We start from the raw sequence: 23,557 nt of genomic DNA, 5'->3' as shown, positions 1-23,557 counted from the left end.
GACCGCCTCCTCCCCGCAGCTTCCCCGCACAAACCGTCCCCGCCGCGGGGACGGCCCAGACCCACCTCAGGGGACCGCCACAAGTCGCGTCCCCGCGGGACCTGCTCCGGGCACCGTGTTTTTCCCTTCCACACACTTGCTCCGTCCAAACCGCGCTCCTGTGGGAGCCACCCTGCAGACTTCCCGCCGCGCCCCCCCCGTTGAACACGTCTCCACTCGGGGCTTCCAAATCAAAATCCCCAGTGCCGCCTCCACGCCACAGCCAGGGGTTGTTTTCTTCCCTGGAGCGTGGCCTGATGTGCCAAAGCCAAGTGGCTTTATCACGGGCTGTCATTTAGCATCTCATGGCCATTTTTCAGGTGTGTAGCAGCCAGTTCCCAGCAGGCCTCATAGCAGTCAGGTTATACCCAATATTGCATTTTTTACTTCCAGAGTCTCAACTGTACAACTGTGGTCACAGTTACCTTTTGATGACTTGCACCAGGGGCAACCCACCACTGTAACCGTATTAACCAAAAATTATATTTGCCCAACAAGTGAGCAGATCAGGCCATAATCAGAATAGACAAGGATGAAACACCTCCACCACGTCCCATGCTGTAGTCAAGCAGTCTTTTAACACATTAGCTTTGCTCACAGGACTCCTGGCTCTCACATACAGTACTACCCTGCACAGAAAGAACCGTCCCTCCTGTTTTTCAGGATTTTCAGCGTGATCTTCAGCCTTCCAGGAGTTGAGAAGAAGACAACGGTTCAGAGGGAGACAGAAGAGACGCTGAGCTTTGTTCCTTGGAGTAAAACGGATAGCCTGGTGTCAGTGCCTCAGCTCCCAGGCAGCACAGGAGGTCAATTAGATGCCAAAATTGAACACACCAATGGTTAAAATACCTAGAGGCAACCTGAAGGGCAGCTTTCAGTCCTTGTGATGTGCCTCTTTCAGGGGCTCAATGCTGCTAACCAGGAAAGGCCTCCCTTCCAACCATGATTCATGGCCTGACATCTCCTGAGAAAAAAAAACCTCATGAGGCCCTTCATTTAAAAAGCAGAGACGTGATTTTGAGCGCAGCGAGAGGAGGGTGTGATGGCTGCGTCTGTCCTCTGAGGAGCACAGGGGCTGGGGAGTTCATCCGGGATATGGACAGCAACTTCAGCAGCCTCTGCTCAAGAGGAGCAAAATGCCCACCAGCATTATTTTCCTAGGAAAGTAAACAGCCTCCAGATAGCTCTAAGGCCTCTCCATCACCTCTTCCTTTAACTATATTTCTCTGTGTAAAAGAGAATCCAAAATTCAGGACATTCTTGTGGGAGGACAGCTTGTTCTGAGGCCCTGCCCTAAAACCTGCTTGTGTTGTGCCCATGACCTGTTTATTATAATAATACAAAAGAGTTTTGGAGCAGGAATCACACTCTGGGATGACTCCTTTAGCGTCCCTAACTACTTAGGCTACAGTCATAAACAGAAATGAGACCACAGGGATTATCCTGCACAGTCTCCTATGATATTGCAAGCCCAGAAAACTCCATGTAATGCTTATCCTATTTGGGGCCACAAAATACTACCTAACTTCCTATTCAAATGCAAACTAAAATGCAGAATGCTGCCTGGTAAGATCCAGGCAGAAGCAGCCAGGGGGTGTGAGAAGGTGTCAGCTTTGAGATACATTTGCTGCTGGCCATGTGCTTGTTCGCTTGTGGGAACCCATTTCTCCCCATCGCTCTGCCATTGGCTTTTGGCATTTCTTCCGGCTGGCCTGAGGAGGCACGGCAGGGAGGGATGCAGCATGAGGGGGCCCCATGTGACAAGGAGACAGATATGCTGCTCAGGCTCAGGCAAGACCAAAGTGCCCTGGACAAGAGCACAGAAACAGGCTCTTGGGCATCAGGAAAAGTCCTGCTGGGCACTTCACAGTTCAGTGACAGCTTTTCTAGGTCTTTCAATTTCCCATTGAAATTTCGAGGGATTTGACCTTAAATCTTCCCAGCTTTTATTTTGGAGAATGTTGATAGCGTTTAGATATTTTATGCACACACATGCAGCTGTGCATTTCAAAGTAATCTGTTGTGATATAAGCCAAAACAGGATTTGAGTCATATGGTTTTTTACAGATAAAGCATTGATTTATAAACATGTAGAGCAAGCCGATCTAAAGAAAACTGGCTTCATACATATGCAAACAACAGGGAGAATGACTTAGAACAGATCATCCTCTTCTGCCCCACATCAAATTTCTTTCTAGCTTGAATTTCAGGAGTACAAAATGAAGGATGGAGAAGATTAAAGATGGAGAAACTGTGGACTGATGAAACTATCTCACATGGCAGTCAAAAAAAGGCTGCAGAAAAAGCCAGAGTGGTACTTCACTAATGAAGTTGCAGTTGCATCCCATGCCACTGCTCAGGCAAAATGCTACATGGCATTTTTGGGACTGCCGTTATTTTTGGTTCTTGTCATTTCTTTGCACACAGAAGTTCTTGATTCACATTCAGAAAATCTACTCACCTTAGAGCCGCACTGGTACAGACTAAATGTCACTGAAATCAGTTTCATAATGTGTTAGTACAGAAGTTAACACCTAGAGGAAGCAACTGAGGAGACTTCTTAAGTGCCACGTCTGTTCCCAAGTGCCTAAACCTCACTACATTTAAGCCTTATCTCAAGCATTCCCTTCAGAATCTGGAAGCACCAGTAACTTTTGTTCTTTACAACAGACACAGACATTTACATTCTCCCAACGCTGCTGTGTCCTGCACACCAGATATCTGATGCCCCTGACACACAGCACACAGAGATAAAACCAATTATATGGTACATGTTCCTAAGATCCAAGACTTTTGTGGATCTGATGGGCAGGAAAATGAACATAGAGATTTAAATGAAATTCCTTTGAAAACACATAAGCATCCAGGACCGCATATAACCCAAAACAACAATATGATGTTCCATTTTTCCTAACAGAAAACAGCAAACTTCAGAACTCAGCCAGAAACCACAAAAATTACACAAAAGAGGGTTTAGCACGCCAAGGCAGAGCTAAGGACTGCAAAGGCCACATTCTGCCCCAGCAATGCCACAAAAATCCCTTCCCTGACCTCTGTGTGGATCTCCCCACAGTTTGCTCGGTCACTGCAGTGCATTTTTAGACCATCGAGTTCCCTAAAAGTCTCTGCAAACACCACGTCTAGAAAGCCCCATTTCTGCACCACATGCTATTACACTATGAGATGAATGCCGCAAAGAAAACCTTTTCCTTACCATTTCTTCTGCACACAAGAACAAGAAAAGGTTTTTTTTGGTTTTTTGTGTTGTTGTTGTTTTTTGGGTTTTTTTTAATGCAAGTTTAATAGCTCCAACACACAACTACTATAAACAGCCCTGGAGAACTGAATACCACAGCCCACAGCCAGCATGCCCCCAGAGCCACCCAGGCCTCAGCTAGGAGTTACACCCTTTTGTGCTGGCTGCAAACCCACCACAAGTTCATGGGGTGTACAGAAAAATGCCAATGACCAAAAAAATTCCAAACAGTTCCAGGTCTGTCTGAAAACACCCCAGCCCTTAATCTTTAGCAGGGTTTTATGTGCAAATTGCAGGCAGACAGGCCATTGCAAGAGCTGTAGTAGAATTACTGGTAAACGCTCACTTATTCTTCCCACCATACAAATAGTAGGAAATGAGATGTTTTTCAGTGATTTGCAGCGGAGTTCTGATGTCTTGTCCCTGTGTGTCAGCAAGCTCTTCAGCTGTGCTCCTTACTTATAGGGCTTATAGTCAGAGTTGTTTTCTCCTCTTATAGAAGGCAGGGCTTCTCAGGCAAAATACAAGCTGTTGGGGAATTGAACTTCTCAATTATATTAATCTATTAATTTATCCACAATTGTAATTTCTATAGCACTTGAAATACAGTCACTAATTTCTAACGAAAATACAGACACATTGTAACTTCCTATGTCAAGGCTAGTTGATATTTAAAATAGGAAAGCTCAGCAGCCTTCAAAACAGAAATTCTAAGAAAATCTCTCCAATGCACTGCTTTTTGTTTGCTCGGGAGTCTTCTTGTGGGGCGTGTGAGGTTAGACTGACTGTCGATAACCCCCTCCCACTGCTCCCCACAAGCCCTTTTCTGGAATACATATTCCAAATACACACTGTTAGCCAGAGGTTGAGCTCTACGGGCAGAGAGTTGTTTGTGAAACACTTACAAAGTTTAGTAAGCAGCCAATTTAGAGCCGATTGTAAGCATATACAGTTTATTTATAAGCTCATCATTTTAAAAATTATGTACATGAAAAAATTCCCACTTTTGGAATTCCATGAAATTCCAAACTGTGATGTAATGTTTCTACATTGTATAGCTCTGACTTCATTTTTTATTTCATTTCTTTATGTGTTTGTAGAACTTATTTAGAAGTTACTACAAATCTATAGGGGACAAAGCCTTTCCACCCAGCAGTTCTCTACTTCAGGTAAGTATGTATTACCAGAGTAATACAATATCATTTAGTACCCAACAGTGAAGATTTACATGATATTAAATATAGTGTATTTAACTTCAAAATACAAAGCAGTTACTCAAGATTGGAGAGCAGAAAACAGTATAAGGAAATCTACTAGTACTGTTGAAATAAAACAGAGTAATAACGTAGAAATCACATGGTCTTAAAGCAATTTGCCTTATCTGCTACATCTAACACCAGTTACAGTTATTAACATGAAAAAATCATCAAGCCATCTTTCATCTCTCGATATCTATTTGCTGTTTGCTTTTCTCTCAGTAATGTCCTCTGTTTAATTTTAATTTCAGTTCACTTAATACATTCACTTCTTCACAGAGTTTGAACCAGGTTTGAGACTACACAGGAACATGTATCTGCTCAAACCAATCTGTTATCACTAAGATTATTCTTTTTTCCAGGGTGGATACACTTTGGGCCAAATTTAGAATTTACATTATCCATTTAAAAAGAAAAAAAAAAGTGAAAGGCCATGTTTTCCCCTCTCTTGAATTCAAAGACTCCCAGCAAGACCTCCATCCACTACACAGAGCCAGACATTTTCTCCCAGATTATCTTTCAGGCACCAAGGGAAAAATACTTCACAAAGATGTAATATCTTACATTATGTACTCACCCTTAGATCTCTATTTAAATTCCATTCTTTCCCTCCCCAAGGTGATGCCAGTTTTCTCTGCTCTTAACCTTTCTCCTGTATTGCACAATTAAGACAAACTTTTTTTTTTTTTTTTGGCAGTGTTGGAGACTATGTACTGATTTTTTTCTTATCCTGTTTGGTCCAAAGGTTACCATTTCAGAGAGTATCCTAAGGACATTTTTACTACCAAGAAATATTTTGACAACAAGAACTATTTTTAACTCTGCTAAGCTCTGCTGAGTGTAAAATGTTGCACAGGGTGCTCAGCAGCCTAGGGGAAGGCAGCTACTGACGGGGTTTGTTTTCTTTGCATGAGAACAGCAACCTGAATCTTCCAGCAACAAGACTCTGTACACACAGTACGCAATGTACATCTCATTATAAACCTGAAGGGTCGGTCAACAGATAGAGGAAAAATGCATTTGAGACCTGCCAGCCACAAGCTAGAGGCAGAGAGGTGCTGCTGTGGGTTGGAAGGGCTCTGCACACTCACTACTGCCCATGTTTCATACTGGGATTTCCAAATCTGCCACAAAATTAATTTGGCCAATGATGTTGCTAGCAATCTGCTCCAGGATGGTGCCTGCAGTGCTCTCCCTGCCTTCCCCCACTTGCAGTATTGGAAGTGATTTAGCTGTGACACAAAATGGGACTAGACCAGGCATCCCAGAAAAAGCATGAGGGAGATAAGGTAAAGATGAGAGATGGAAGGGCCAGCGGAGAAAAAGGCTGGTACTGGTTCCCAGCCCCTGTCACAACCTCGACTGCACAGTGATGCTGGACAGGGGAGCAAGGCCAGCCCCTCTACTGATGAAGGATGCCAGGAACATGCCAACACTTAAATACACCTCCACGGAGAGTAATGCAAGGTCTGGCATGGTGCATTTTCAGAGCAGCCAGGGAAACGGAGCATTTTACCCCTCTGCAAACACCTAGCAGGATTCTTAGGCACTACTTGCACTGCCAATTCTCCAGACAGTGCGACTTGTGTAGCAGGCAGGGCTATACAAGCTCTTTGTTCAGGGGTTAACTCCCCCCTGGCAATACTTTGTCCATATGTGCCTGCTCACTAGGATTTCCTATCAAAGCAACATTTTTCCCTTCTCCCTAACTACAAAAATAATGTAGGTTACAGCAGAGGCTGCCTCCTCCAGCAACCTGTGCTCCACCCTGGAGTCATTTTATATTACTCTCCTCAGTGTCCTAAACCAGGGCTGCGGAGATTGTTTCAAATGTGGCTTTCATTTTATGCTAGAATAGCCACCATTAATGCAATATGCTGTGCTCCATACCTTATGATATTCCAAGTGGAAGCCCAGATCTTGTTTTCTTTTTAACCACCACCAACCACCCTGCATTTTATCTGTGCGTACTTCCCAGTGCATGTCAGAACGTGCCATCCGCCCGCCACTTATTAATGTTTCAAGAGTCTTCCTTAAAACATACATGAGATTTAGGAAGGATTTTGTTCCAGGAGTCTTCTGACCATTCTGTGCAGTCAGAGGGAGTAGTTTTATTTCACAGACTGGATTTAATATACAGAAACATACTGCATCTGTTTCCAAATATTTTCTTTCTAAAACCATTACGAAAAACAGTGCCAAAATGTGCTCGTTTCTCTTTAAGGAGGAAACCTAATTTAGATTTCTTGATCCAGATCATCTTAACACCCAAGCTCAATTTTGCTTGCTAAAGCAATCTACAGGCTCCAACTAATACAAATTTAATCTGCAAGGCCTCTTGCTTGGGCTGGATGGGTCCAGCATGTCTTTGTTATAGGCTCCACACCAAGTATCAGTAGCATCTGGTACTGATTACAGATATCAGGCATCGTGCTTATGGACTCCACAGGCAGGATCTTTTTCAGATTTCTGATCCATTTTGGATTTTTCACTAAGATATCCCTTTATTTTGTTGGATTGGCGATTTATGACTGGTCCTTAGATTCATGTTAATTTTCTTGGAGATGTGATGTTTTCTTATGGACCAGTCTGTGGGAGCTGACCATATTTGAGAACGCATCCTGCAGGTCCAATTCTCTTTTTACATGGTGATAAACCAAGAGTCACCTCTTTAGTTATTTGAGTTACCCTGTTGAAATGCTTACACATATGGAAATAAGGAACCACTCCTCTAACCCCTAATATTTGTGATTTACCACCTTCCCCCTCAAAGATTATGTAAAATGTCAGGGAAAAAAGTAAAGTCATTTTATAAGGGGTGAAAAATAATTTGCCTTTTGTCTGTACCCAAAGAGAAGAGGTAATATGAACAACAAATGCTCTTCTGTGGTTTCAGGCTTTCATTTGGTAAGGTCACAAGTCAGGAGAAGATTTTGCCATCAACTGAAACAAAAAAAAATTCCCAGGCCTCAGTAACTATACAGGAACGTTTTGATCAATTGGCACAAGCTAAAGGTTAAAAGTTCCAATATGCAGCTGACCTTGGAAAAAATAAGAGCAACAGAAAGTTTAAAATTTAAATATTCAGTCAAGATATTTCTCCAGGACACAATTTTCCGGCTAATTTGATGAATGCTGCTGAAAGACCAGATGGCAAAACATGACCAAGATGGAAATCCTCATCTTATGTTCACTTTTTTGTCCCGTTACCTGAACGAAGTTAGTCCTCAGAAGAGGAGTCTGGAGAACCCCAGAAACACAAGTTCCTGGACAACATGAATAGCAGCACAAACCTTCTCCCTGTGCCCGTGCCTGAGGCTGCGACACTGCCCCTGCACATTCCTCCATGGGCTCCCTGAATGCCAAACTGGGGACCATAAGACAAGGGGAACATGTGTGAAGTGTGCGTGAGAGAGGGTTCTGTTTGGGGACTGGGGCAGGGGGATCCTCCCAGCATTATCAGGCTGTTCCCAGTATGTGGCCAGGCAGCCATGAGATGGTTATATTTAATCCTATTTTCCTTTTTCCCATGTGTTTATCTTGATACCGACACTGGTTCCTCCTCAGCAAAGTTTCTTCCTGAGGAGCCTGTTTATGCTTGCAAGGAAGCTCTCACCCAGTAAGAGTTGCACTGAACAGGAAACCATTTCACCACATTTTCCCCAATAAAGCCCCAAAGTGGCTCTTTTTTCCTCAATAAACACACATCCCACATCCAGAGCTTCCCTGCTAGGCTTTTGTACTGTTCAGCTCTAAAAGATAACCTGGTGAGGGCATAATATGCGAAGTTTTATAAACTGGAGTGATCACTCCAACCAGAAAACTGGCAGCTCCAGCAGGCTTGGCTTGGACCTTCTCACTTCACAACAAACCTCACATACCGTATCTGGAAATCAAGCTTCAGCTGCATGTTGGCTGGAGCACCATGACAAAAACAAGGTTGTGTTTTGTTTTTTTTTTTTCCTCAAAGTCTGCACTAGGTGCAGAAAAGGACAGTGTTTTGGCTTCAAGGCCTTGGAAAAACAGAATTCAGTTTTTCCATTCTGTCATTATTCTAGCAAAACCTTATAGGTAAGTCTCACTTGTTTACACTGACGCCTCTTGGAGACACTTGGGAAGACTGTATAATGGCTAGATTCATAACCAGGCAGGTATCTCATAAGCTAGGGCTTCTTTGTATTGCTCAAATGTACTTCTGCAGAAACAGGTATTTCAAAGAATTTTAGGCCTTATGAAGCTGCTCTGACTTTATAACCCTCCAACAGACAGGCAGGTACCTGGAAAGAAAACACTTTACAGTAAAACCCAGCTTTTAATAAAGTGCTTTTCCCCTTGAGAGCTCAAGCACCTGCAGAAAGCAAGCTGCTGTCATCACCTCCCCGTCACCAGTGCCATGACTTGTTTGCCGCGGGGGAAAAAGGCTTGACCAGGACCCAACACTTCTTAAGTCCACACATGTTATCCATTAGGCTGTAAGACCCTGACAGGAGTTAGATACATAGCTCTATGTCATATACAGTTTATGCAAACATAATTTACCAGTAAAATGATTTAAAATAGAAGCATGCAGAAGAGAAACGGAAGGTAAAGCAGGCAACCAGCACGAGCTCACTGCAGAAAGCAACACGAACTACAAGCAAGTAGCAACTGCCACTAACATGTGAAGAAGGCAAAAGTTTACATGGAATTTAAACTAGTTCTTTATGTGGAGTTCATGCTGGATTCTTACATCAGTTTATGGCTCAGTATATAACACGGTATATGACATTTTTTAATCTAAAGGATATCTTGACTTGGCTTCACCAAGTCACGTATGACTCCTTGAAAGTAGTAGATGGCCCGTTGGTCCCAAGTGTGCCACTGTGCATGTTGAACCTTATATAAAAAGGGAGAATATACCTCCTCATATTCTTTAATACTATAATTGATACTATCATTAAATGAGAGAATATCTTTGAGGCTGGGAAAACCTCAGGGAGCATGGGAGCTGACACCTGGACTCAGGATTGGTTTCCTTGGTTATTAGAGCTGACTGAACTGTTTTAACAGATAATGATTATCTAATTTAATTACATATTAGACAAAACACTTGATTATTATTCAGCCAGCCAGAATTAATGAATTTCTATGTCCTTCTTCCATCCTAATTGTTTTTTACCCTCTTGTCTTTTACCTCTTTTGTTATCAAGCTCTTCTGAAATCCACTTCTAAAGAGAGATATTTACTTCTCTACTGACTTGCATGATTTTTTTTTAATGCTGATGCCCCTTAAACTTATTTCCACAGTTTATAATCTGATTCTTAGGTCATCAGACAAAGCATTTGGGTCACAAAATCATTCTAATAAAGCACTGAGATTCTGTTTTTCTCATACACTATTTAAAACCAGAGACCATCTAAAGGCAGAGCCCTGCAGTAAACCCTTGTTGACTTTGAATTCCACACACTAGGAATTCACTTCTGATCCATTTGGCGTCCGTACACTTTTTTTTAACTATTATTATTTCTTTCTCCACAGAATAACTTGTGAATTATTGAAATCCGATTTATTTTAACCATATAGTTCATCCTGATGAAATTGGCTAGTTTACCAAATAATTTTCTGCTCTGCTGTACATACCACTTACTTTCCAAATGCAGGCAATGATCAAAAAATGTATCAGAGAGGAGACAATTTTGTGTATTGCTGGGTCAGATACGGAGTGGTAGAAGAAAATCTGGAAGGCAGAGTTTCCCCATTTCCATGGAGGCAAACAGAAACCAATTCCACCAAAGCCAAGTGTTATGGTATTGTCAGACACCTCAGGCATAACTTTGTTTTTCTGGGCAAGAAAACTGCACATCAGACCACTAAAGAAGGCAGAGAGAGTCAGCAGGAGGAGATGAAAGCATGAACCCTTGGTGGTTCCTTCAGTGCCTACAGCCATGCAGGCGTGACATTCCTTGGGCTACCCACCTATGGAGATCCCAGCTCAGGGTGAATCAACCTCCCTCACACCTACAGCCCCAGACACAGCTCCTTCCAGCTGAAGGCAATGAATAATCCCCCATGATTAAGCATTAAACTGCCAGATACTTTAGAGCCAGCGAGATCCAAACATAAGCCCTAAATTAAGGTGGTGATGAATATACAGTTCAAACCTGAAGCTGTTCATCAGATTTCATCAGATCCATACAGCATGAGAAATGAAACTAAGAATATTTGATTTCCACTAGTGTCTCTAAAAAAAATTTCCCAGCAACTTAAAATTGACAAACTCCTCATCATATTCCTATTAAGACATGTTTTAAAAAAAAGTTCTGCCTGGCCATCAGCAGTAATTATAAAGCAGTTCTCGCCTTTTAAAATGGTAAAGGCTACTGAAGAGCTGTGACCTCTGATTTTTTCTTAGAGCTCCTATTACTTAAATGTAGGGGGCAAATCTTGCTTTGCTACCTAATGCCTGCTGGCTTTGAAGCCAGTGCAACTATTGCTCTTTTTATTCACAGGCCCTTGTTTTCAAATAGAGCACATTTGGGAATAAGTGTTTTACTTTTTTTAAGTTGCTTTTCCTGTTTGGGGAAAAACAAACAAACAGGTTTATTCATTTAGAGAACTTGGCAACTGCAGATTGCCCATTACTTTTTTGGAAGAGATATTTTACAAAGAATGTTAACCCACAAATACAGTAAACATATGGGATTTGCAAGTTAATCCTGTAAAGCCATTATGGTGATGCTCCAGAGGACTAGTCACCATCAGGAGGGGAAAGGAGACTAATTCTAAAAGGATTTCCCTAAAGCCATTTTTATGTTGGGAACTCAAGAGCAAATTTCCCTTTTAGCAGTGTTGGTTTGGGAGAAGGGAAGAAGATAATGATAACAAAAAAGAAGTTTGTGTCCATGTAAGTGTGTTTCAAATTAAACATCTGAGATTTAAGGAAAACAAAACAGCCTTAATCCGTATTTGCCATTTTTTACACCACAGTGACTGAAAATAGGAGACATCCCTTAACTTCAATTATTAAGGCCCAGAGTGTCTACCTTTGATTCACACTAATTTTATCAGCTGTTTATGTGGACAATTAATTTGAAAACTAGGCTTCTACTACCATCCATCAAACAAGCAGTACAGTTAATGAATTTGGGAAAACCTAAATTCTTAGGGAAGTAACCTTCTGTTTCCTACGTTCTATGACCACTTAGACTTGGCATTTAGATTTATCATCTGCACTGAAGTTCCAAGTACCACCATAAACTACAGCAACTGGTAACTTCATTCTCAGAGGACTGGATAGTAATCTATTTTACAATAGTTTAAATAAGGAGTAGGTGCTGAAAGTCTTTGAAAATGCATGGGTGTAAGAGTCAGGTGTTCATAAGCAGTTCGCTTTCTGCATTCTGACATAGGCAAATCTTAAAGGGATTATCTACTGCACTGAAAAAGCCTAAGAAACTAAGAGTAGTTATATTACGTATATACACATCCCAAAAAGCATGTAAAGAAACACTTTTCACTGCTGTCTTACGAATTCTTAGATAAGGCAAGCTAAATTCCCGGTTGACACAACCCCAAAATTGCTTAAAATATTTATATGACATTGCCCTCTAGAGGAAACGGAGAAAAATCTGTGTTTTAGTAGAACTCTTCTACAGATTAAAATATGAAATGTCGTTTTCAGCAGAACAATCAGTGTGTTAGAAACCATTTTCAGTAAGAACCTCACACACTGGTTTGGCTCCCTTTATAATTTGTGAGTTTTCAGGAAGGAATTCTCCAACCTCTAGCCCGTTTTCTTCATCTAGGTTCTGTGTTCAGATAGACGGTACCACAAAGTTTACCATTTTACCACATGTCTGTGTTTCTCTCTTCACTACCAGAACAAAAATAGCTCAGGCTATGAAAAATTGGCAAGCACTTAGTAATTCTTCAGTTATCATAGCACAAAGAGTCACTGGTCAATGTGTATGAGGATGAGAAAGAGAACATCACTGACTTTTGTTTCATCGAATAGTTACTGTGCTAGCCTGAACCCATACCAATGATCAAGTAAGCACAATCAAACCAATTGCTTTATTAATCAATTCTTTGTTTTGTCAGGGTATTTTTAAGAAGATAGATCCAGTTATCTGTAATACCTACTATGGAGAAAGGAAAAGACCTTGCACCTTTTTAAACAATAGAAAAGAGGCATCAGCAGAAACAATAATCCCTTCAATCACATTTCAACAATTCTTTTGCATTTTGAAAAAGCTTGAATCCATTTTCCATCTACCTCTAGTTTCTCACAGCCTTAATGAGCCTTCAGTCTGTCTGGGCTTCCTGAGTCTTGGATGCTTAAGGGTGTTTGCTGCTAATAATCACATTTGCCCTATTCTTGTCCTGTCTTGGTAGGTACAAGCCTTCCTGAGATGCCCCAAACCTTCTAGCAGTGCCTGCCAACTTATCTTTTTACTGCTACTGGTCTGTTAAAAGTGTTTCCCTTTGGAGACCTAGATGATCTTCCTGAGTGTCATACATTTCATCCAGAGAAAGCAGCAAGAACAGTGAGTGATGCTGCAGAACCTGCAATTGATACATAAGCCCTTTCCATCTTAGCCTACATCTGATAGAAAGGAAACAGAAAAATAAATTTCAAGGAGCATGTGATGCTGCTCGGAGCTGGAGGCAAGTGTCAGATCAGATAAGAAAAGCAATGAGTTTTCCACAGGAAAAAAAATGCCTGGCCTCAAAGCCATGCACTGTAGCAGCTGTCTCTGGAGTTATATACCTGCCTCTCTGCTGATCACACCTATGTTCCTTATATTTATCTTCTCACTTATGTCCGTAGCTAGCAGGTTCATACTGACAAGTTGTCTCTCTGAGGCTGATTTTGAGCACAGACTCTGCCGGTGGAACCATCTTCTGTTCATCAACTTTCAACCCTCCCCACTCCTGTCCTTTCCAAGCCTGGCCGATTCCCAGTGACAGGGGATAAGCAGGTTTTAAACTGCCACCACCATTAATACTTTCAGCTCTGGAGGGTCACAGCTCAGTCTCAGTGCATCTTCCAAGACAGAAACCATCCCACCCAAAGGTAAAGGAGGTTGGCAAGAAGATATGATCATTACCTCCTTGCAGAGCAGCCCCCAAACCCTTCTGAGAATAATGTGTGCATAGCCCAGTGCTATGAGAAAAAAACATTTCAGTGAAGACTGGAGAAGCTGTCCCTTGCCAGGACTCGTGCCACATTGGTCAATATGGGTGGGAAGAGACAACCTGTCCTGTATCTCGCTGCAGCCCAGTAACCTGGCTCCAGTTGCCTCTTCTTCCTGCAGCAGCTCAGTGCTCCTGTCTTATGGAAATCAGTCTTTAGCCCACAGCCTGCTTTTTGCAAAACTCTGGACTCTCAGAATATGAAGAGAAATTCACATTTACAGATTAAAAGAGACACTGTGAGTGACTGCACATTGCAAATTGGTGTGTAAGGGCAGAAGCTTTATAGGAAGAGCAAGAATAATGGGCACAAAATGTTCCTTGCTCATGTTTTTGAACATCTCTATTTTTAATTATTGATGGCTAAAACACTGTTCTGTGCTAGCAAATGCACTGCTGGAGAGGCTGTGAAAATAACTGCTGCTCTGGCTGAAGGCCTCACCTGCTCCTTGGCTGGGTGGTGAAAAAAAGTGACCCTATTTTGTGCATTCCAGCAGTTTGCCAATTAGTTAAGTTCTGCTGCATCCTGACTGTGCTTCTAGATGACCTGAGAGCACGGGATGCTTGCTGTGTGTAAGGCTGAAAATTCCACTCAGGGTGGAAAAGGGCTCTTGCTGGCACTTTGGCATCAGAGATGAATGATGAGGAACGAGGCTGACTTGCCACGCCAGGCTCTTCCCACAGTAGATGAGTGGGGAGGGCAGAGATCCCTCCCTAACAGTGGGCTTGTTCTCTTGTAATTACAGTGTGGTCAGAACAGCAAATTAAATGGAGATGCTCAGCCATACATTTGGCAACAAGGTACAGACTTCTAAGCAGCGCTTTCACAGCTCAATTGAACAAAACAAAAGCACACAAAAATTATCTGGACAACCCACTCTACAACCTCTGAAGCTTTTACCCCTTCTAAGGCAACACCACCAACATTCGAGTCTTTTCAAACCTGATGCAATCCCTCGAAAAGAAAGTATGCAGGGCCAGGACTGGGGAGTATTTGCTGCATATGACCCTGGGGATGTTTCCTAATTATACATGTATGCCCTCTGGGGATCACACTTTCTATTGAGAGAGGCCAGCTCTGTTGTTCAGTGGCAACAGTGTATAGAAGGCAATGATGAGCATATTGCTCCCAAAATTCTGGGACAAATGTGCCAACACATACAGGACTTGAGCCATTTAAATCAGTGAGAGTCTCTCCATCAGCTGTTACCGGACTGGTTTTAGATAAAAGTGAGCTGAGCAAGGAAATATGTAAGATGCAAAGTTGAGGAGGATGAGGGGTTTGGAAAGCCTGTTGAGGAGGCAGTTGTAGCAGTGGGATGCTGCACATGAACATGTGACGTTCTGCAACGGAATGGGGTTTGCCTCCGCAGAGGCTGGGCTCTGTGCAGAGAGGTTGAGAGAGAAGGCAGGAATCAGAGGGTGTGGAGGGGAAACTGAGCAAAACCATGCTCAGATTAATAAAGCAAGGAGGACAAACAAGCTAAATGATCTCTTCTGAGTCTGGGTATTAGTGACCTGCTTAAGTCTTTGGCTCTTGAGAGAGGATTTGGGATAAAGCTTGTTTCTTCAGAGCAATTTATTTCTCAACACATGTGGCTAAGTATGCTCATATCTTTCCTGAAGACATAAAAGAAAGGAAGAAAAAAAAAATCTCTTTCTTAGTTTCTTAGTCCCATTGTATTTTAAGGGTGGAATTAATAGCTACTATCAGCATAAAATACAGCAGCCGTGCTTCAGAGGGGGCTTCATGCTCCAGCGTACAAGACTTTAGGAGCACACTGACATGTACACTGTGTCTGAGTAATATTAGACATCCATGGGCTTCTTCTTACTTTGCACAGGTTGAGCACACATTCACTGTCTCCCCACTCACAGCAGCTCAACTGGAGGAGAAAACCCTCAGCCATAATCCCTACGTGCTGTTTATTTTCCATCCTCAGGACTCACGCGCCAGGCAGCTCAGAGGGCACGTCAGCGTATGCTTCTCATCCATGCCCATGATAATGAGCCCCAGGTCTCGGTCTCTGTGCCCTGGTCTATCACTTAGCAGCATGAAGACTGGTAATATGATATAAAAAAGGAAACTAATTCAACTCCACAATAGGTTGGATGTATTTTTTAGGTCAGTTATGAGAAATCTATTCCCTGAGATTGTATTTGGAGGCTGCAGTCTCCAGGACCACTATGTTTGTTTTTCTCTGAGTAGTCAGTGCTGTTAATATTTTAACAAGGAGCTCCCACAGAAATGTTTGCCCCTTGGCCAAGGGCAAAGGGCCAGGATACATTTCCATTTGTTTTCCTATTAAAACAAAAATATTTTCTTATGAACATAATCAAGAGAAGGCCCTACTAACACCAGGCAAAGCAGCTGCTTATACTGAGCAGCACTTTATGTTGGCAGCACTTTTGCTTTAGGAAGGAGGTGAGGAAATACAGTAAAACAGAGCAATCGATCCATGCAACCTGACATGCCCGGGAGGCTGGGGTGTGGTGAGACAAATCTTTCTGCAATGACCAGGGATAGTTTTCTTGGAGTGATTTTTCCCTAAGAAAAAGGATGTATAAAGAAGATTGCTTTGCCAAGCAGAAAATAAATCCATAATAACTTCAGAGAAACATGAGCCCATCACAGGCACAGAAACCTGACAAGCTCCCCTTCCACCATAACACAGGCATTCCGAACGACTGACCTTACTAAAGAATGGATTTGTTACTGAAAGCTTAAACAGAGGGCCCCAGCTGACGAGCAGAGGGAGTACAGCCCTCGCTCCCCATTCCCACAGCATCCCATCCCCACATGCCCCTTGGAGCACCTGCAAGTGTTTTGAGCACACTGCTGAGCAACACAGTGCTACAAATACTGCACATGCTCCAGAGACAACCATGGCCACCAGCGCAGGGACAAAGTGGCCATGGTGAGGACAGCCAGCCTCTGGCAGTGGCAGTGTCTCACCACAGCATGGCAGCAAGCAGTGCCCCACGGAAAATGCAAAATTTTCCATTGCACTTTGGTATCAAAGAGTTACCACATTTGGGGGAGGTTTCTTTTCAATAAGATCTTTCTATTACAGGGGAAAAGTAGTTTTATAATAAAAAAATAATTCCATTCAAACTTCTGAGGAAGGCAGAGCTCAATAAAAATTGCCTTGAAAGATGTGCTCTTCTGAAACATCAGTTTTCAAACCACACTGTCAGATTTTTGAGCAGCTCTACTCAGACGCAGCAAAGGTACCCATTCCCTGTTCCCATCCCCTCAGCAGATGTACCGTTCTGCCTCTCCTTGCATGCCAGCACCCCAACAAGGGAATGAAGAAAAAGAGCAGCCTCCTGAAGACCACTATTCAGAGCAGAATTTGACTCTGTATACAGCCATGGGCTGCATATTGGCTTTCCAGCACCAGCACAGACTGTTTTGCTACAGAACCTCAAGACTTCATCCAGCTGAGCCCAGGATTGTTATTGACTGCTGCAGGCAAGCAGCACAAAGTGCTTGGCACATTTTGAGACCTGCAATTTGGTTAGACATTCAGTATTGTGCTCTGTAATCAGCAGCTAGCACTTAAGAGAGAAGCAGGACTGTGTTTAGAATGTCCATATATCACACAACTGCTAATAGCATTGCCCTGTTAGGAGGACCAGGACATTATCTTCATACTTCCAGCTATTCTGGAGCATGTAGATGTGATGTGCAGTAGCAGCAAACACTCAGGAAAGACCTTGGCTTTGATGGAAACCCCAACTTCAGGTAAGGTCAAAGATTTGCCTTCAGTGGTGGCACCTGAAGCTCACTTACCATTGAACATTTGATTTCTCAAGGTCTATCTCAGCATCTTTGAAAATAAACCGACTTCCTTGACATTCGGTATGCCATATCTTGTGCTGGGGAGGATTGTTGGCAACTCCCCCAGGACACTGGCTGAAGGGGAGAGACTATGAAAATACTGTGCAAAGATACGGCTGTCAAAACACTTCTCTGTTCGTTCTTTGGAAGTTACTCCATGTTGTGGGTTAAAAAGAAGCCAGCCAGTTCTCTGTATTCCCACACATGGCAATGTATGGTCATTTTTGGTGATGATGAACACAGTATTTTAAAGCAGTGATAGGGTTTCCACAATGACAAAACTATAATAATATCTCATGTTTATACCACACTGTCACCACTTGTAATGTATCTTACTCTGCTTTCCTCAAAAACAGTTGGAATTTGGAAATCTATTCAGCACTGATTTTAAAGATCAGATATATACTGTAGCTGTGTCCAAGCACTGCAGCTATGCCTGATTAAATTTGTAATCAAATATTTCAAACTGAATGATATTCATGACAAAATAATTCTTCTGCGATCCTCGCAGGACTTGCTCAGTGAAGCCCCATTCAGTCATGCTCAAGAAGTGAAGGATTCATTTGTCATCTGCAGAAACACTAACAGCCTCCCTCCAGTAAATGAGTAATAGCCCAAAATGAGAGAGGTAGTTCCAAAATACATAGGAAGTTGTTGTCTGGGGGAACATAACCCATGTGCTTTGGAGATACATTTGTATAGACAGAAGATAAATAAACATGCAGGGTTTTGACTAACCTTTATTCAGTACTCCAATACAGCTCATTTCCCTGCAATTGTGTTTGATAGACACACACAATTTGCTAACTCTGAAGAGAGCAATAATTTTCCCTCAGTCACTAACATCACCAAAAATGCCACCACCTACATCATTCCTCTCTAATGTAATAATACCCTGTTAAGCAAAGAGCGTTGATGATTATATTACTGCATAATGTTTCTCTAAATGAAAAGAAAGGAAAAAAAAGAAACAAGCTCCGTAACAATCAACCCACTTCTTCTGTTTACATGGCAATCAGGTGAAATTTAAATAGATATTTTTTTCTTTAAAGAAGTTGGATTCAGCTTCCCCAGCAGGGAGAGACAGATGAGTGATACCCACAGCCGGCTCCTCTGAGAAGCAGCATGCTGCTCTTCTTCTGCACTGTATCTGACCCAATCACTGCTCTGAGACCTGAGAACCTGTAGGCACAGGACCTACACCAGGCAGTGCCAAAAGAGCACAATCTGTCCAGGGCTGCCCGATCTGTTGTGGCTCCTCTAGAGGCTGACCACATCCATAGGACAGCCAGCAGAAGGGACAGGATGCCCCTACCTCTCCTCTCCAATTGTCCAGTGCATTGGCTTAGCCCCTTGGAACAGGGAAGGCTTGCATGGTGGGATGCAGCTGGAGGTGAGGTGACATGAAGCCCAGGGTAAGTGAGCACACTTCTGCCAATGTTGCTGCAGAGATGGTAACCCCCAGGAAAGTGTCAGAGTCTTAAGACCCTCATGCCAAATTCCCCACTGTTATGGAAATAAATCAGGAGATGCCCTAAAAGACAACACATTCACCAAGCAAGATGGGGCTGCCCTGGCACACTTGGCAGGTAAGTAATAAACATGCAAGCAGTGATTTTGCTTGCTCAATCCAACCTGATGCTACAGGAGCTAAGGTAGTATTTTAATTTCACCGACCATGCACAGGCTACATTAAGTACATCACACCACACATCACAGCACTCACACCCCTTTGTATCAACCTGGAAATGTTTCTCACACAGCCAGAGAATAATTTGGCAGACAGAAACTGAGCCAGGACTAGTGTGCTGTCCTGCCCCAACACCTTTAAGAGCCAAGGGGAAAGGGCCTTGCCATTGCCACTGTAGCAGCAGTATGGAAATACTGTAGGAAACCTCTGAAACAGTCTTCCCAGAAGGCAAGCTGACATTGACTTTCAGCCTGTTATAAACCTAGACAGAATTATGTCCCTTCTGATCACCCCAATGGAGAAACCTACTGAAGGACTCTCAAAGAATCCTGGAGCAGATCAGATGGCCAAGGTGACAACATGGGGTTGGAGCAACCAGCCAGCTCCCTGAGAGACAGAACCAAGCGCTCCAAACTGAGAGTGTCCTCAAGGTCCCAAACTGTCATCCGTCAACATCGCCCTTGCAAGTAGCTGTTGACAGTAAGTTAGGCAAGGATGTTTTGGATGCTGAAAATAAATCAAGTTTTGACTAAGAGATGGCCTAATTTTTGGCCTAAATTTGATGTAGAATATTCTAAAATGGGATCTTATGAATAACAACACTGGCCACACACCACCAAAACTCTGCCTTCATAATGGCCAAAAAAAAAGTGTCAACTAAGGAAAACGGAGCACTTGGATCTATTAGCAACAGTCACAGCTTCCTAGCCTAATAACAGACCTTTCTAAAAGGGACAGGCCCAAAATGAAGCCTTCAGGGATAGGATGAGAAGAGACATCCAAACATTTTTGACTCCATTGATTATTCCCTTCATTTTGCATTAATAATAAGATAACATTATTTCTGGTCACTCCCAGCAATTCCCTCAGATTTTAGGAACAGTGACATCTAGCAGAGGGGAAACAGCAAACTAACTGCTTTTTGCCACAAAACATCTCAAATTTGGGAGTGCCACTGATTGATACTGCCACAGAGCCAATATTTATACACTCACTGAATTACAGGCATGAAATTACAGAGGGTTATCACACCTGCAAAACCACAGCCAGGCTGACCTACCCAGCACCCACAGATCAAGGAGTCACTGATTTTATTCTTTCATGTGGCAGAGTCAGGAGCAGAATCAGGAGCAATGGTCACCCCAAACCACTGCTGCATCCACTGCCTGTTGGGAGCAAAGATCACGCACTTTGCAGGATTATAACTTGCAAGTGTTATGCCCCTGAGGCCTTTGTGTCTTTGCAAGCCTGACAACTAAAGCAGCCGACAAATAACCAGTGAGTCTTCCCATCAATGCTGTACTCTCACTGGAAGAATCTGTAAAGATTCAACTCTTTTTTTTTTTTTTTTTTTTTTCAGTATACATCTTATTTCAGTTAAAATGTGTGCCCCTGTTACAAATCTCACTTGCAGGAGCACTTTCTCAGCTGGTCTAAAATGACATATTAATCCCAAGGCCCATAAAATGTGCTGGATTACCCAGACTGCAGACCAACAGAGTTTCATTTTGAAGAAGGGCAACTTTATTAGCGTTTTGTTTCCAAAACTGTCCATCCCCAAGATGAACTCCCTTTGGCAAGAGGGGAAGGATTTCCTGCCCTTTGGTATGAATGAACATTTGCACCCTCATCTTTATCAGATAAAGGTCTTTGCCTTTCCAAAAGAAAATGTGAGCAAGTCTGCTGGCCCACAAAGAGCAAAGCTGGGCCAATAACTGATTTTACAACATGCAGCAGCTGATATAAAAAAAGCAAGAATAATTTATATCATTGCAAGAGCCTTCATTTCTGATTTGAACTCGTAAAGGTTTCAAGCTTTCTGGGACAGAAGGCAGCAAAAGAGAGCAAATGCAATAAAATCAAAGGGAATTTATTAAAATTAAGTTGTTCCAATCTGGAAAACACAAAAATGTCTTGCTTTGAAAATGTCTCAGACAACATTCATCTGTCAAAAAAGCTTCCCTCAGCTCAAATGATTCAAGAAAAATGATGCACCTGTAAAAAAATCTTCCAGTGCTGCTGAGTCTGTGTTAATTTTTACTTAAGAAAACAGTTTTATCCAAACCCAGGAAGACTCTTGTTTTAGTGAAGACCCTCCAATGTCTACAATATACTGTTTTTTGACATAATGACCCCTCAAAATTTTCCAGTGGATGTGCGAGTAGCAGATGTAGGCTAATTATCGATTCGCTTTTGTTACTTATTTTCTACACATGTTAAGAAGGAACCCAGAGCTCTCCCAGGGGCTGGAAAGCAGAGGTCAAAACCTCTGCTCTTGGACATAAATTAGTACCGACCGCACCATGAGAGGCAGCTGCCAGCAGCTGCCCTTCCACCCTTACCTAGCACCGGTGACGTCCACGCCAACCATCAGCTGGCCATTCAGAGAAAGGATCTCATCTTTCAGGCGCACTCTCCCACACTTCCCAGCTGGGCTGTTTTTCTTCAAGTCTGTCACCCAGATGCACCCAACGTCAAGCACTGGTCCCTTATGCCCCTTCCTCTTCTTCCCTCCCCGGCGCTTGTCCCCATAGTCCCCCAGCGCAGGGATGTTCCCAAAGCTCAAACCAAGAACCTCATTTTTTCGCATCTCCTGGGCCAGGTACATGGTGCAGATCTCCGTATCTGAAGTCCCGCAGCTCCCTGGCTGTAGTTTGCTCTCATCCACAGAGAAGTTGAGCTGGATGTACTCACTCAGCTTCTGGACAGCCGAGCGGCAGAGCTGCTGCTCAGCCCCCTCGGCCCCCTCCCGGCGGCTGTTCTGCAGCCACTGGCACAGGAGGGGGAGGAAGACCCCTGCGTTGTCCTGCGTGATGGGCATCGCTGACCCTGTGCATCCCCTCACGGCAGCAGCCCTGGCCCCAGTCGGCTCCCCAGACCTTGGATCCGTTGCCTGCTGCAGCCCCCTGCAGCCCCCGGGGCCATGATGGAGTGGGGCTGCAGATCCAAAACAAGCCCCATCTAATCTCACAGGGACGTTTTTTTGGGCTGCAACTGACCACAAGCACAGTCAAGGCAGGAAGTTTGGTGTGAACGTGATGCAGCTGGCCCCACGGAAAGGTCGGTGGGCGAAGCAGTGCAGAGCTTCTGTGGCTGTTTAGGTACACCTGCTGTCAGGGTCCCCACTCCACTGGGAACAGTGTCTCCTTCTCACCACGGCCACCACACCGTCTTGTCCTGCAAGGGGAAACAGCATGGTTAAAAGTGCCAAACCCACTGCAGGTGTCCAAGAGCCCCAGCCCAGTATCCCTCCCGGGTCAGGAACCAAAAGTCGGGCTTGCACGGCCAGAGCCACACTCCTTCTGCGATTTACCACTTGAGGGCACCAGCTGCTCTTCTCAGCAAGGGAATAAAAGGTCACCATTAGCTCCTGACCTTCCGCGTAAAACGGGGAATTGATGAGCCGTGGGGATGCTCCTGCCACAGCTCCAGGCCTGTCACCGAAGTGAAGGAGTCACTCCAGCCAAACCCACTCCAAGGACCACCGAAGGGGCATGATGCAACACAGCTCTCACCCACCACTGAAGCTGGTTGATGCCACTGCTGAAGGCAGCTCTGCCCTCCTCCATGCCAGTGTTTTTGGGCTAGGACAGGTTTAATCTGGTCACTTCTCTGATTTAGCTCCCCACCAAGCTGCAGAAGGGATGAGCAGCAGCAAACACAAAGGGTGAGGACAGGCAATGGGGTCCCTCCTCTTACTGCCGGCAGTGGCTCACAGTGTGGACTAAACCTACCCTGCAGGCAAAGCATCTCAGGGAGGTGACTACCTAGTTCCCTGGGACAAGAGTTGTTCAGGTGAATTCCAGTTTCATGCAATTTGGAGAGGAAGGTGCACAGGCAAGAGCTGGGGTCAGCAAGCAAGAGCGTGAGACAGGGTTTTTATCTCGGACAATTAGGATCTATGAAACAAAGTAAAACCCTGAGCTGAGTCAAGGCTGGTGGATCAGTTTCTTTTTGAGAGTTACTTTCTAGCAGCCTCTCCTGCATGTCTGGGTGCAAGGCTTGAGTTAGGCTGAAGAGGCTGTAGCGATAACCTGCAACCCCAAGAGCACAAATACGAAGGGAGACCCTTGCGAAATGCTGCTGCCCAGAAGCTGGATCCAAAGTGTACTGCCACCTCCCTGGCTATGTGGCACTATCTAGATGGACAGGACTGACCCCGAGAAAGCTCAGGCAGGGACAGGGACAACACATCAGGGCCTTCCATGATGCTCCTAGGAGGATCTCAGCACCTTCACCACCAGGGTGATGTTGCACCAATGGCTGAACAGGGATGGGCATCAGCTCAGGAAAGGAG

At 43.7% G+C, this 23,557-nt stretch overlaps 1 protein-coding gene across 1 annotated transcript in view; it reads right to left on the bottom strand.

Moving 5' to 3' along the window:
• PDZD2 (PDZ domain containing 2) overlaps positions 1-22,442 on the bottom strand; it is a 139,605-nt gene extending 117,163 nt beyond the window's left edge. Inside the window, exon 1 of the mRNA XM_026865822.1 lies at positions 21,603-22,442. Within this exon, the coding sequence (XP_026721623.1) occupies positions 21,603-22,081 (479 nt within the window). The 5' untranslated portion in view covers positions 22,082-22,442. The remainder of the gene's footprint in view (positions 1-21,602) is intronic.
• Between the last annotated feature and the right edge of the window lie 1,115 nt (positions 22,443-23,557).

The sequence above is a fragment of the Athene cunicularia genome (assembly GCF_003259725.1).
Source record: "Athene cunicularia isolate RWA chromosome Z unlocalized genomic scaffold, athCun1 chrZ_part1, whole genome shotgun sequence".
NCBI classification, from domain to species: domain Eukaryota; kingdom Metazoa; phylum Chordata; class Aves; order Strigiformes; family Strigidae; genus Athene; species Athene cunicularia.
The sequence above is the reverse complement of the archived record's forward strand: the minus strand, read 5'-3'. Positions and strand labels throughout refer to the sequence as shown.